This window comes from Seriola dumerili, unplaced genomic scaffold (genome assembly GCF_002260705.1).
Source record: "Seriola dumerili isolate Sdu_G_001 unplaced genomic scaffold, Sdu_1.0 BDQW01000302.1, whole genome shotgun sequence".
NCBI lineage: Eukaryota > Metazoa > Chordata > Actinopteri > Carangiformes > Carangidae > Seriola > Seriola dumerili.
The window spans coordinates 260,515-276,705 of record NW_019174557.1 but is presented as its reverse complement, the minus strand read 5'-3'; the positions used below and the strand labels follow the sequence as shown (position 1 = coordinate 276,705).

Sequence of the window (16,191 nt, the reverse complement as noted above, 5' to 3'; positions counted from 1 at the left end):
TTTTTCATGAAGTGTCCTGTTTTCTTTTCTGTTTTTCCTTTGTTGTTTGGGTCTTTTAATAGGCAATTTGTCCGAATCTGCTGTTGGCATGTTTCAATATATACCATATTTATTCATGATTTTTGAATCCATGTAGCTACTATATACTGTATGGTTTGTATGTCTATAATTTAATTATACAGTACGGTATTGCTTGGTATTTCCAAATAGATTATGTGGGCTCAGTTTAATATTGCAACCCCTATACATGGCATATAAAATGCATTTTTAAACCATGACAAAGACAGGTTTGCCTAAATGTTGGTATTTATCCCAATAAATATACATCACACCTGAGAGGGTGTGAGGCTTTACCTCATTTTTGTCAAACCAAACCTAACCTAAGCTAACCTTACCTAACTTAAGCTAACCTAACCTCGTCATAATTTTACATTTAACCCTAAAGCCAAGTCTTAACCCTAAAATAATTAGTCAAACTGTGATGAATACATAATACACACTGTATACACAGACACATATAGATGGGCACTACCCACCTGTAATTGCTGTGTTTTGGCAGCCAGTCCATTGGTATCCATGGTAGCAATAAAAAGAGGTACGTTGCCATGGGGACTGCCCACTCCTCCTGCCACACAGATGCCCAGGGAGTCACATGGACCCTGTCGTGATAACACACACATTATAGATTCTGTTAGACAATAACAGTGAATCACATGGGACACACATACACACACACGCACTCGCACGCGCGCACACACACACACACACACACACACACACACACACACACACACACACACACACACACACACACACACACACACATATATGAGAACAAAAGCTCTAAGGGGTCACAACCAAATTCTAATTAACTGAGAATACACATCTACATATGCAATTTCTCCAAGACACTATGGGGCACTAAAGTGACACATTGCATGTTAAAATTGTTAATAAACACAATTACAAGATTTTATGCACTACCTTTTGCATTATGACTTTTCTGATGTTAGGGAAGTCTTGAATTGCTGTGGGAGGAGAAAGACATACATGTTTGCATAATCAACTCACATCATCATCATCATTTTTTCCACTCAGTAAATTGTTGACCATTTGAAAGATAAGACTTTATGATTTTAATCTTAATAACAAGCAGGATGTATTTCTTTTGCTTTGAAACAATACTCTTGAACATGAATTGCCACTCACTACAGCTCCCTGTTTTGTTATCTGTCTCCCTCTGGTGGCCGAGGGCAGCGTCACATCCACTTGATGGGGTCAGGGTGGAACAGTCAGAGTCTTCGCTCTGGATAAAACACAACTTAAAGTACTCCTAGGTTCACAAAGCACTATTGTTAAAATTGTGCATTAAAGTAATAGTTGAACTGCAGAGTACGTTAAAGTGAGTGAGTTAATTTAACGGAGTTTGGACTCTATGAATACATTGCAAATCATACCTAAATCACATCAGGTTAATTCAACATCTGATTTTTTTTTGTTTTCTTTCCTGTCACTGGTTTGACAAAGACAACCAAGAGAAACAGTTTACCTGGCTCCCGTGTGAGTACTGCACCCCAGCTTTGAAACGAGCCACCTCCAGGTGCACCACTCCACTGCAACTCTGAGAGCAAGGCGACATATGGCACGTATGATGATGAATCCATAAAGACATTTATAACCCACTTCTAATTCGTTTATAGCCTTTTTTGTATGTGTAAGTGAGAATGTGTGAGACCTGTAGGAGCTTCTGTGCATGTTCCTGTGACGCTGCACGGACATCCTCTCCATTGATTGACAGAATCTGGTCACCTAGCAACAATCTGCCATCTGAATCTGCTACGCCTCCTCTGATGATATCTGACACAAAGATGCCCGTGTCATTGCTGTTGGAAGAAAACAGAGGTCAAAAACTGCGTCGGTTCCACGCTCATAAAATAAATTATATGAGCCGTAAGCCTGCTGCTTTGCATAACGTCACACTTGTTTGTGCAGATACATGAACCTGCATGAAAATCTGCATCTTAACTCTTTAGAAATAATGTGTCCTCTGTGCAGTGTGACAGTGATAGCCTGGCTGTATAACCTTTATGCTGATTATTGGATGCTGTAATGGTGTGTGATTTCATTACAGTATGTGTCTGTCACCTCGTTTTAACAATAATGATCCCTGTTGCTGCACAGCCCCTGATCTCTAACTTGGTAAAGGCCTCGCAGCTCGAGAGCAGTCGAGTTTAACTTTACAGTATTGACATTACCAAAGAGTTGAGTGCTCAACAAAAGACTTGAACTGACTTCAAGTATGGTTCAAATTTGTTTTTCTCTCTTAAACTGTCAATTAATGAAAGAGCGGTACTATATTTATGAAAGTAAATGATACCAAGTGATGCTACATCAACAAGACAAACAACGTAGAATAGAGACACAGAGGCTCATAGTTATTTTTGATCATAGATAGATAGATAAATAATAATAAATAAACAATAATAATTTAATTAGTCCACATAAGATGGCCTCCATCTTACATTGCATGCATCTGTCCACAACAGCGAGTCCAGACTCTTTTTACATTAGTGGGAAGACTGTGGTTAAGTTCAACTCACACATTCAGCCTACAAATATGTGTTAGGTCTGGAAAGGCCATAGTGAACCAGACTTGCTTCAAGAAGTTTTATTAATAGGTGTATATAAAAATTACATCGATTAGCCTTTAACCAACCAATTGACAGAAGATGGGCGCGTTCTTTTTCACTCCAACATTATCATGAACCATTCCTGCTCAAGTCAACTTGATATTGGGTTGGCTGAAAAAAATTCCACCTATAAAGACATTGCCTCCTTCTGGAAACTGCAGAGTTCAACTAATTCACCAACTAATGTCAACTTACTGACAAAAAGCAGATTCTGAGTGAATCTGAGGTCAGAAATAGACCACGCATTTGCTGAATCATTTCCTTGAATAGTGGAATGATTAAATAAATGCATGGCCCACTTTATTTCTCACCTATTTCTCATCTTCACAAGGTGCAAGAGCTGACAGGTGTTGTGTTTCCAGTATAATTCAAAATACAGTGCTGCTTGTTGATGTCATCATCAACCTCCTCCACTGGTTTGACTTACAGTTGCCAGGCATATCCTCATTGCTGTTAAGCTCCTAAAGCTGACCTAGATGCTGTTTTTTCTCATCATCAGGGCTCTGAAACTGAAACCTCTGACTATTATTTATTCATTCACACGTATGTAAAGTTATAGTTTGGCTTTGCGACACCTAGGTTTTGAACTACAATGTCCCATGTCTAATGAAACCTTTAGTTACAGTACATTTGGCCAGGCATGTATTCCTGCTGTGAATAAAACAAGGTTTCTCATTTGTCAAAGAGCACCACGATCGTACCTCTTCCCCACGGTGGTGAGCCCCAGCCCCTCTCCAGGACGAGGTCTGAGCTCCACAGTGAAGACGTCCCACAGGTCCTCCTCCCTGTAGGTCTCCTGGTGCCTGAAGACACACAGGCGAACACGCCGGGTGGTGAGCCGCAGCACGCCAATAGCCTCATCGTGAGTGGCCTGCCGCAGGTCTATTCCATTGACCTGGGAGGAGGTGAGAAATCACACACAGCAGAAAGCAATGACAAGGAGTTCTTTGGCGTGGTTAACAGCTGCACTGAGGGCGATAGCATCAGCCTACAAGCATGCTATTGCTTTGAGTCATTGATTTTTTTTTTCTTCTTCCTGATGATGTGCATGATTTGTCTTGAGCATGCAGATTTTGTTGCTTTTGTCATCATTTCAGCATTTCATTGTCTTAAGCTTGTATTTCTGAAACTGCCACTTGATTGGTTTCAGAAAATCTTGACAGTTTAAAATTGGTTGACACATTGGTTGTCAATATAAATAAAGAAATGAGATTTCCAAAGTTTTATATAAATATTTGATATGCCAAAATTAAATAACAAATTGTTAAATATGATGCGACAAAATAAGCAGACAAATAAAATGTTTTCTTTTAGTCATGTGCCCACAAAAATAGTTCTGTGTTGCTGGGTTGAAAAAAACAGAAAACAAGATAGAGAAATACTATTAGAGTTACATTATTTTTTTATGACATAACAATAAAAGGTTAGTGTTTTCCTCTTAATACCTCTAATATCTGGTCTCCAGCCTGCAATCTTCCGTCTCTCTGTGCTGCTCCTCCATCATTTACTTCATGGATTACTACTGCCCCCTGGTGGAAAAATCAGAAAACTCTCATTATTACAGGGACCTACAGTACAATCAAGCTAAGCCCAATCAGCCTTGACATACTTAATATTTCAAAACACTACACACTTCAATGCTTTATACTACCAGATAAAAGGCTGGAAGAAATACTGAAAATATGATAAAATAGCAAATAAATAAATGAGTGATTGATAAAATTATGAGTTTGATCTTTGGCTAGGCTTTCCATTAACAAAAACAGCAAATGTCCCTTTTAGTGTTAGTGTCATACCAGCAGAGTGTCACATCCTCCTACAATGCTGAGGCCCAGGCCTACATTTCCTTTACAGATCTCCATCATGGTTTCCCTGCCAGCTACAACTGGGCAGCTCAGGGGGTCAGAAGTTGTGGGCGCAGATCCTAGCCAATCAGACCGACCTGCGGGAGAGGTCTGAATGGTATTGAGGGATGAAGAGTAGCAGGAGGAAACAGGGAGGGTTAGGGAGGATGCAGGAGCAACAGAGCAGGGATAGGAATGAGACGTAGGGAGAGGTAGAGTGGAAGAGGAGGAGAGCTGCTTGGAACGGCTGATGGAGAGCTTGACAGTGACCCGGTGTTTGAGGATCAAACAGGACACCTGAATACGGAGACAAGAGGCGAGTCATAAATCATTAAATCAGGAAGACCTTGAAGTGCATATTGTGTGTGTGTGTGTATGTGTGTGTGTGTGTGTGTTTGTACCTTGTCCACTTGCAGACCGGCCACATGCTCATCACCCACTGCTATGATTCTGTCTCCAGGCTTTATTCTGCCATCCTGCACACAGACAGAAACATCAAGAAAAAGTGGAAATGAAGCAAAATTTATGAAAGTGTAGTTAGATTAAAAATCAAACACACAAACACACACTAAGTACATTGAGGTAGTTTACTTGAGAATGTCTATTTTATGCTACTTTATACTTCTACTCAGAGTCAAATACTGTACTTTTTACTTACTAGATTTTACACATATAGTTACTGATTACTTTCAAGATCAAGATCTTTCATATAAAACATATGACCAACTTTTAAAATACGATGCATTGTTGTAGATTAAACTACCTAACAACAGATAAAATAGCTCATATTAGCTTCACCTTAACTGGCTAAAACAGTAAAAGCTGCTTACACCGTAAGTAATAATAATACAATAACATTATGTAATACTCTGACAGTGACTATGCTGTTGCCTATAGAATACTTCTGTCACCACCACTGATAAAAAGTATGTAGTTGACAAAGTAAAGTTAATTACACGCACATTTAAGTAAGAGACGAACAAATGATACTGAAATGGTTGTGTTATCATATACAGGCTATGTCATGAAATTGAATCCTTATAAAAGCCAACATATTCATGGTGAAGAAGACATAGCTAACTGTGGTAATGCTACTGATGATGCCACACCTTACTAGCAGTGCCGTGCTGGATCAGTGACCTGACGACCACTCCATCCTTAGAGTCATCCTCTACCAGGCAGAGGCCGAGACCTACATGATCCTATAGGGAGACGTGACAAAGAAAGCAGACAACAAGCTATAACTATCAAGTCTTACCAAAAATTACTGAAGCTAACAGCAGCCTTGTATAAAAGACTACAATACAATAAGATTCTGTTACAACTCAGTCGGTTGCTTGAACTGTGCCGCTGGAGGTTAATGCCAAGATGTGCTGAAGGTATTGTACCTGCGGTAGGATGATTTGGTGGATGTCTGTGGATAATCCTCCATGCTCTGCTGAGTCTCTCCTGGAGTCGACTGTGTCCTCACGCTCTGTTCTGGATCCCTGAGCCTTTTGACTCAGAGCTGCCTTATTCCTAGTAAAACAACACGGGAACCTGTCATTATCCTCAAGCTGGTCAACACCTACATCCAGTTTAGTAAAAAAATGTGGGAAAAAATGGCCACAAGGAAAATCACTGCATATTACCTGATGAGAATGATCTTGACTTTAGACGGAGCGTTATTAATGATGGTGGAGGCATTTTGGTGACTGCGACCGTACAAGATCTGGCCGTTGATCTAGAGGAAAAATAACAATCTTTTCTCGGTCCCACTCATATCCACATTAATCTGCTTTTCTGACATCTTCATCTCTCTCCCCCTCCTCCTCTCACCTTGTCCTCTCCCTCGATTTTCCTCCTCATCTCTATCTCATCTCTATCTATTCTTGCTCATTGCAAGAATCCAGCTCAAGACCAACCATTCTTCAAATGGTAATTTGTCTGATAAATCTACTGTGCAGGTACTCAGTGCTCTCTACTCATCCATGCCTTCTACCCACCACCCAGTGCTCTCCTTTTGCTGCTCTCAATTTTGACTCTGGTATTTTGTCTCTCTCCAGGACTCCAACCTTTCCTGGCCCTTCTTTTACTTCTCCCATTCACTCTCCTCCTTACCTCCAATAGCTCGTCTCCAACCTGTATCCTCCCATCTAAACCAGCAGGACCTTCAGGGTCTATATCCGCCACATAGACACTCATGCGGGCCCTAGAGCCATCCTTGTCCCCCGAGAGACTGATTCCCAGGCCGTGAGCCGCAGGATCCTTCTCCAGTTCAATCATATGAAGCTTCCCAGACAGGCTGCCATAGCGCTGAAGCATCTTTTCTAGGAGTTAACAAACAAGAGGCTGTTAGGAAGAGGATATGATGGGTACCCTAGAGGAGCTTGTGTGTGTGTGTGTGTGCGCGTGTGTGTTGCAGCAAACTGTCTGGAAGGGATGATGTCCGTCATGTTGATGGAAAGGTGAAGGATGACTGTGTTTCTCTATAATGCACATATATAGTACGACTATATGGTTTGTGTGTGCATGCTTGTGCCACAAATAATGTGTGTGTTTGTGGGAGTAGTTGTGCATAAGTGCATGTCTATATTTGTGTGTTATACTGTTGCATATGCACCCAAACATTTGAATGACTCACACAGACTCCATTAGAGGTACCTTGTGGAGTTTTTGGCCACTAGTGGTGCTAGGGATCATTGTTTTTATACATTGGGTCCCTATTTTGTTTGTTCTCATGCGTCCGCATGATACGTTATACATTCCTGCCAATGGCGTCTCTCCTCCACTGCTCCACAGGAGGTCGTAACATGTACGTCGACAAAAGCAGTGAATGATGATGAACAATGCAGTTTTCAAAGTCTGAAGAGAAATTGGTTTTGCAAATGTTTTATGAAGACGGAAACAAAGTGTGTTCAACACATTTGTTAGACCTCAAGGATACACCCAATGCCTTTTGATGAGTAACACTGAATACAAACAAAACTTTGTTTACAAGAGAACTCCTCAACGCACCTTTCATTAGTGCAGTGAGCAAGAATGTTTTTCTTTTTTTGTTTTGTGCCAAAGAAGAAGCTAAAAGTCTCAGTTATCGTCTGAAAACATTCATACAAATGAAAGTTACTCTCCCAGAACATACTTTATAGGAAAAAAGTTTTATCAGCTTTTGTGTTCTTGGCCAAAAATGCATGCACATTGAAGTCTGGGCCTAGGCAACTAGCTTCACATGTGAATAGCATGGAAATAATTTGCTCATATGGCTCTTGGTGACTTTCAAATAAGGACCCTTTAAATAGTGATAATAAAATGTGTGACTCATGACATTTTATCATTGAATTACTGTTTTTTTTCTTGCTCTGCATAGCACTAAGTCATTCTGGGCCAGAGGGCATCACGTGACCTGCACTGTGTGACTGTGACCACTATGTTAAAATCACCACACAGTTCCTATTCCTGAGGGTGTTGGTGGATCCCTGTGTGACGTCTTTATGATGCAGACTTACTCCTGCCATTGTCGCCCTCATCCTCAGCTGCTGCTGTGATTGGTGTTGTTACAATTATGGGGCTTCTCCGATCCTTTCTATCTGATGCTGGCGAAGGTACCTTGGGAGAAGTTTTGCATTATTGAACAGGCAGAGTTGGAGACGCCTCAGGGGTCCTTCAGGCATGAGTTGGACTACCCCTGAGGCTTGTTCAGTGTGCTTGATGTAGTAGTGAGAAAAACTGACGAACAGAATGAATTAATGAACACAGTTTTAATGTCAGCTAAAAATAACATGAAAGATGACCAGAATCATGCATTATTTTGCAACCAACTTACAAGTGCATGGAAAAATAACTTCAAAAGAATGCACTGTCTATTTAGAGAGTTACGCATCTCCATCAAAGAGAAAAACAAAGGGCTTAAACAAACAAGGTAGCTGCAAGGGACTTTGAACTACAAGGGTTCTATCTACAAATATGCACGTTAATTAAGTTTTTGGAAGTTGGCTTAGTGCAAATGCTAATGCAAGGCTGCTTTTTAAGACCCATGATAACACACATACATGCACAAACAATGTACCAACCTTAAAGGGGGTGGGAGTGAAGGGGTTTGTAGGGGAGAGACTAAGGAATAGACCACTGAGAGACTCTGCTTCCTACGATCACGAGGGGAAACACAGATATAGTCCTCCATGCATCATCACCAAAATACAAATCTAGCTCTCAAAAAACCCTTTAAAGCTCCTTCATTCTTTGTGGAATACCATGTAGGCGTTAATGACTCAACACTATATATATGTATATATGTATATGTTTTTGTATATTATATATATATATATATGTGTGTGTGTGTGTGTATATATATACATACATATATATATATATAGTGTATATATAATGTTCTCTATACACTAGAGCCACACACAGTAAAACATGAGTAACAGAAACAGGGAAAATGACTTCTCAGCTTGTCATGTGTTCCAATGAGGTCTAAAGTACAGGTCATGAACTTTAAAACAGAAAAGAAGTAGCTACTTCTTTTTGACTCTGTAGGCCAGTTTACAGTTTATATTTAAGTGTATATCAATATCTATACAAGAAAAGTAGTGAAAAACTATCAATAGATCAAGGCTGGTGAGTGTTACCTTGCTGCTGTGTGAGTTGGACTGTGGTGTTGGAGTCAGTCTTTCATGGTTGGTGAGCATAGGAGACTGTGGGCGAAACACAAAATGCAGAGTAGGCAGATGAATATTATCTATATGACTGTGGAACACGGATGCTTCAAATGCGGCATCCCATATGATAAGTTATATGATACCAGATAAATTTTCAGACAAAGATAATTTTGTTCAGTATGCTCTGTGTCCAGAGGATATTATATTGTAATGCTACAAACTCCCACGCACAGCACTGCTGAAACTTCTGATGGAGTTGTCCAATAGAATATACACTGCACCCTCTCTTTGCAGATGCTGAGTATTGAGATTCACTGTGCAAGAATCTCGGGGGCCCCAAGAGACTCAAATGCTACACAATGTAATGTATGCATAACGTACCTGCATATACACTGCAGAATGCAATCCAAGCCAGTAGAAATGTGTCTTTTTTTTTTTTTTTTTTGGCTATTTTCCAAAATGCAATACCTGAGGTCTGTGTTGTCCGGATTGGACCAGGAAGTCCACAGTATCTCCAGCCCTGCGAATGGCCTCCACTGCCTGCTCATGGCTGGCATCTCTTAAGTCCACACCACACACCTTGGCCAAGTCAACACACACAGCAGTTATTGGACATGACATTATTGGATATGTGTCTAATAGGCTTTTGCAATAAGGGTAAAATCTTCCACATTTATGTGAATGAAATTAAGAACCTGTTAATAGAAATAAAATGAGATAAAAATGTTGTTTTAGGCTAATCACTGAAACCTGTAAAATCAAGGAATTGCAATATTTCAAACATGTAAATCCCAGATTGCTTTAAAGCAGTCCAGTTCATTCCTTTGCAACATAGTCTGCAATAATTCAACCAAATATACCAAAAAAAAAAGGCTACTTTTGTACACGCAATACGGCAAAACCTCAGAGGGTTGGCAATTATTGTATGATTAAAGATAATTGTCTAGTGGTCTAATAAAATAAGTGGGAATATGTGTCAGTATATACTGTAGATAATTATTTATTTTATAAGTTTTTTTCTCATTCTACTATTTTCCCATTTTTATTTTCACTTAGTATGCTTGCCTTCAGCAGTGCACACTCACACCTTGTAGTGTTTATTCTGTTTCTTTGTTAGACTTACAAAATGTTCTGTGTGTAGCATGTAGGAGGCTACAACTGCATTTCATTCTGGAATCCTGTATTGTATAATGACAAACTGAACCTTGAACCTTAGACTTAGAGTAGATAATGGATTGGAGTGAATAACATTTTCTTGTTATTTAGAAAACAGAGTTGTTCATTATCATTATCATATTATCATCAAATCATCATCTTTCAATACAAGAGACCACGGACAATACCAGATTACAGCACAGGCGTACAGTGTGTGTGCGCATGCTCATGCAGCAAACACACACAATCCCCTCTCTGCCTCAAGACACTCGTATACACACACACACACACACACACACACACACACACACACACACACACTTGTTTCCTGTAATTTCCAATAAGAGTGTCTCTTTCTCTTGTCTCTGCAACACACACACACACACACACACACACACAGTCCGACCCAAACACACGCACACACACACACACACACACACACACACACACACACACACACACACACACACACCTCCAGTATCCTGTCTCCAGTCCGGAGGGTGCCATTATGTGCTGCCGGGCTGTCGGGGCTGATGTGCTTGATGAAGACTCCCCTCATCATCTCTCCACTGCTCAGTCTCCGTCCCATGCCTCTGCCTCCCATTATGCTGATACCCAGGGACTGGCCTGGTGCTCGAGTCAGCTGCACACTGAAACACAAAGCAGGATACAAGGAACATCCACGCATATTGTGGAGCTGAAAATCCTTCTTTCAGTGCGGGTACAGTGACGATGAATTCAAGCCTTCTGTATGCCTGATGAGGACCTACTTGGTCTGAAACATTACTGCAAAAATGCACAAGAAGCAGAATTAATCCAATAGGTTTGCTATTTTTTTTCATTCTCAGTCTTCCTCTATCCGCTGCTTAGGACTGCGGATAGAGTTTCAGAGATTAAGTCGAAACAATAGAATATTATACCTGCCAGGGAGAGACGCACAAAAGCTGGTCTTTGCATGCAGCGCAGCTTAAGTGATTTATCCAAGCAGGATGCAGTCATAAATGCGTTAAATACAGGTTGGGAAAGTTGTCACTTTTTCTGGGCTTAAGAAATAGGAGCTGGTTGCATGGGCGCTGCGCCGCTCTAGTCCTGCTGTGAACATAACCCGAACACACTAGGATTTTGTTAAGCCTTCTCTGGCACAGAGAGGATAAAGGGCATCATGGGCAGAGTTTTGAAAAGAGGCTGAAAATGCAGAATCTGAATAAAATCTAACGACAAGAAAAGACATTGTTACTGGCTACTACCACTGATTCACAAACCTTCTAGGTTGATCCCAAGACACGGTGGTGTGAGGATAGAGCTCGCCATCGCCCTCCTCTTTACCATCCACCTTTATCTCCACCTCCAGCTTTGGTACTTTCCCATCTGCACTAATCGTGTCCTTTTTCTCTTCCACAGTGATTCCATCTTCTTTTCCTGCTCTTTTATTCATGTGAGGTAGAGATTTTGGAATCTGCCAACTGATGGTGAATAAACATGCAAGCAGAAATAAAATGGCATTAATATGTGACGCTGAATGGAAACCTGATACTCCATTGTCTATCCTCTAAATTAGATTTTTTTATATTTTAGTTTTACTAAAAAAAACATGCATAAAGGTTATCTTTACTGCTCAAATAATAATCTGTAACTGATAAAAAAGTCTCTGACAGATGGAGAATTTACTGTTTAAATCAACTACCACACATTTATACCACTCATTCTCTTGTTCCAGCTGCTAATGTGTGGATTTGCTGCTTATCTCTGTTTTGTGTCATTGTACAACGAGTGTTGGTTGGTCAAAACAAAACATCCGCAGCAGCAGCTTCAGCTCTGGAAAATTGTGACAAGAATTTAAGTAAAAATAATCATTATTCATCACAGCCCTCAATCTGAGAGTTAAATAGCATTGGACTAGATCACACCAGCAGAAGTGCTGTAGATAACAAGGTATCTTGGCATTCTTTGTTATTTTTTCAAGTCCTGACACACTATGACACATTGCCAATAGTGAGTTACATTGGTGGGCCTTGAGAAGATACACTGCTTTTGGTGCAAATTGCCCTGAAAATACACATTTTCTGCCAGGGAGGTCACAGTAAAGGAGTGTTAACACACACACAAAGACACACACACACACACACACACACATATATATATATATATATATATATACAGTATCTCTGTATATATATGCTGTATGTGTGTGTGTAGGTGTGCAAGAAAGAGGCAGAGAAGAGGAGAATTTTTCATGAATATGTTTAACGGTAGAGGGCTGTAATAAGCCCATGGAGGTGAGTGATAGTGGTGCTATCTACGCAGCAGGAGCCTATAGCCAGTTAAGTTACAGAAGAGGGCAGAACAAATGGTTCCACCAGGGCTGAAAGAGAGCGGCCAGGAGAGAGGGATAGGACCCAGGCAGGGAGGAGAGGGAAAATGAGGTAAAGAGAAAACGACCAGAGCAAGATGACTGAGGGAGAGAGAGATGAGAGACAGATGTAGACACAAAGAGTCAAGAGAGGAGTCTCGCAGAGAAAGCGACAAAGACAATGTATTGAAAGATAAGAGTGAAGAAAAGGCTGCAGAGAGAAATGGGAGTGAGGGAGGGAGGAGAAAGGCAGAGATACGAAGATGGAGCGAAGGCAGGGACAGACAGAAGCGAAACAATTCATTTTCGCTGACAGTCAGCACTGAGATCCATAAGTGAACAGCTAAATATAACTCAGAGATTCAACATTCACAGAAGCTTTTGCCTTTTACCACAGAGAAGAATGGAGAGGAGAAAATACGGACTGGAAGAGACGCACACTGAGCTGGTTGCAAACTGAAACACATTGTTTCCCTGTGGATACGGTTAATTAAAGTATCAGATAAAAACTCAGATCATTAGTGTGACTTAATCTGCTGAAATGTGTGATGTGTTACAGTAATAATATCCTGGCTGCTATAAAAATCAAAAGCCTAGCTTAACACATTAAAGAACTCAGAATGTAAAGCTTCATACTCTGAATTCTTTGCCGCAAACATATCAACATGTAATAAAGCCGGAGCCTTGAAGTCTAATAAACCCTGAGACGGCTTTATCTTGCACTCTGGGGCCTGAGTAAGGATTAGGTGACCATAAATAATGGGCTGATAACTCTGGATCTTACGTTACCTTGGGTCTGGGGTGATGGTGGGAACTATGGCTGGGCCTTTGAATGGAGCTTTGAACGAAGCAGAGGCTCTAACTGTGACTGCTGGATCTGGAGCTGCAGCTTTAAATTTGACTGAGGCAGAGGGTTTGAGGGCGGTTGGAGCTGGAGTCAGAGCCGGAGCTCTGACTGGACCGGGGGATCTGGCTGGGGCCGATGCAGGTTCTGGAGAAGGTGTTGTTGGGGTGGGTGAGGAGGAAGCGCTGTCTGCTGAGATGGATGCCAGAGGGGGCAAACACAGACGTGTACGGTGCTCATCCACCTGATGGGCTGGGACGTAGCTTATACTGAGGGTAGGGGAATGTGGGAAAAGAAATGCGGAGGGTGGGGTGAAAAGATGTGAAATATTAATAAGACTTAAGTTTTCTCATTAGTGCGTTTTCACAGCTCCACATTCATTTTCACTTTCAGCACTAAACAAAGACTAATAGGATGACAAGGAACGAGACAAATGACATGGCACTTAGTAAATGGTTTCTATATATGACAGATGGATGATAGAGAATAATGGAATATTATGATTTAAAGGAATAGTTTGACATTTTGGAAAACACTTATATTCATGTCCCTTATCAAGAGTTAGATAAAAACCATTGAGGCCATGTACTATATGTACAGTGAATATGAAGCTAAAGCCAGCATTTCTGGTGGATTATAACAGACAGTTTCTTGACCGGGCACAGTGACTTCTTGTTGTCACCATGAGGTTGAGTGAGAGTGGTAGGCTATACTCTAACTCTTGATAAGAAAGCAGGTGAGCAGATTTCCCATAATGCTGAAATGTTGCTTTAAGCTCTATCTGTTCATCTGTTTGTTAGTTAGGTGTAACCTAACTTCACCTGTAAGTCGCTTTGGATAAAAGCATCTGCAAAATGAGTAAATGTAAATTAAACATTAAACAGTCCTTCACCATAATAACCATGCACCACTGAATAAGAGAGGGGAAAGCTGGATCCCTGAAGTGATGTAATTATGTTAACAAGTCGAAAAATCATTAGTAATTGCTTTGCGACTAACAATCAATTTGTTTATTAGTTTACTAGCGTTTACCGAGGCTGCTGTTGTCTTACATATCACACCTTTTTTTTTAAGTGCTCTAAAATTATAGATGTGCCCCATTCCATCAAGCATTGCTTGTAACTTCCATTGGCACATAATGAAAAGTAGAAAGAAAATGGGTGACAGAATGTGTATTTTAATGTCATTACAATAGATGCATTCCTGATTCAAGACATTTCTATTCTCTGAAGCATCTCCGAAACATTTAAAACGAAAAAATGTGTTTGGAATAGGCCCCTCATCTAAGTTATGGATGTCATTTAACTTAAGTGTCAAGGACATCATTAAAGCCCGCCCCCTCCCACTTCCATTCTTGTGTGAAGCTACCAGTAGACATGCTGTTTGAATCCGCTGAAAGAGCCAATTTCTCTGTACCCATGGTGGCAGATTGAATATGGAGGTCTTCCACGCTAAGCTGTTGTGACTGAGCCATGTGGACAGCCTGTCTTGTCTCAACAGAGGCAGTTTGATAGTGACAAGCCCTCACCCCACTATGTCTGTCTTATTCTGAGGCTGCCAAAGCAACTCATCTGCCTCCACTCTCTGTTAGTTTGTCTGCAGTGCTGTCAGGAGGACGCAGTGTGAGCGGGTGAGCGTTTCGTGTGTGCGTGCGAGTGCGCATGTGATAGAGGGTGTGCGTGAGTGTTCATCCGTGTGTGTATTGTGTGTACATCTATGAGAGGCTCTTTAAAACTCTCTTTTATTCAGAAGCGCACTGTTCAAGGTGAGATGAGTGATGAATTATTCAGAGATATTTCCCATAGCAGGAAAAAGGTGTTTTTGGAGGTTAGACCATTGAAAGACTGTGTGTGTGTGTGTGTGTGTGTGTGTGTGTGTGTGTGTGTGTGTGTGTGTGTGTGTGTGTGTGTGTCTGTAAAAGCAGGAAGAGAGAGGAGGGATGCTGGGGGCGGCGGCAGCGTTGGGGGGCGGCGAACAGAGGCTGCGAAAAAAAGAGTGAGTGGTGTTTTGCAAGGCAGCAGGGTGGTGGAGGTGGGGCACAGCTCCAGTCAGCCAAACAAGCATTGTCAATGTGGAGCCATAACTGCTGATGTTAGAACAAGTAATAATTTACCCAATTTCCCCTCAGGCAATCTTTAAAATTTCATCATCTAATCTAATTTAACATGACTGCAGCGCCTCAGTCAACTACGACTGAAGCGTCAAAAACAAGGTGGTAATGGAGATCCAAAGTGAGACAAGATCATTTATAGGTGGTGATGCAGTGAAAAGTCATGTTTGTGACTGCGGACGGCACATGCTTATATTCATGACGGACATATACTCACTCATTCGAGTCACACAGACTGTCAAGATCTGCATGGGTAGATCTAGAAAATGTGAGCAGTATTCAATTACTTTTTTTTCCTCTTGTGGTTGATTGTTCTCTGCATTCCCAGAGGAGCTTTCTACATTCTCTCTCAACTACTAACTCTGAATTTTTCCTTTCTCAAGGAAAGACGTGTTTGAACTATGACATGAGGGAAAGTGTATATGAATGTAATATAAATAACTGTGCTAAAGAACTCAGTGGAATCTTGTTTTTTCAATCTTCTCCGGCCACTAAACCAATTTCCAGGTGCAGAAGTTTTATGCAACCCCAGAATTTACAAGTCAGGATACTAATTGC

General features: G+C 40.9%; 1 protein-coding gene across 1 annotated transcript in view; it reads right to left on the bottom strand.

The window, feature by feature from the left end:
* The window catches only part of LOC111231519 (multiple PDZ domain protein-like), a 38,496-nt gene that overhangs the window by 2,765 nt on the left and 19,540 nt on the right, over window positions 1–16,191 (bottom strand). The window contains 16 exon segments of the mRNA XM_022758637.1: window positions 533–659; window positions 1,736–1,883; window positions 3,392–3,585; window positions 4,136–4,219; window positions 4,487–4,831; window positions 4,936–5,010; window positions 5,644–5,736; window positions 5,923–6,052; window positions 6,166–6,257; window positions 6,635–6,843; window positions 8,580–8,655; window positions 9,145–9,210; window positions 9,643–9,753; window positions 10,802–10,979; window positions 11,592–11,792; window positions 13,469–13,792. Coding sequence (XP_022614358.1) covers window positions 533–659; window positions 1,736–1,883; window positions 3,392–3,585; window positions 4,136–4,219; window positions 4,487–4,831; window positions 4,936–5,010; window positions 5,644–5,736; window positions 5,923–6,052; window positions 6,166–6,257; window positions 6,635–6,843; window positions 8,580–8,655; window positions 9,145–9,210; window positions 9,643–9,753; window positions 10,802–10,979; window positions 11,592–11,792; window positions 13,469–13,792 — 2,453 coding nt within the window.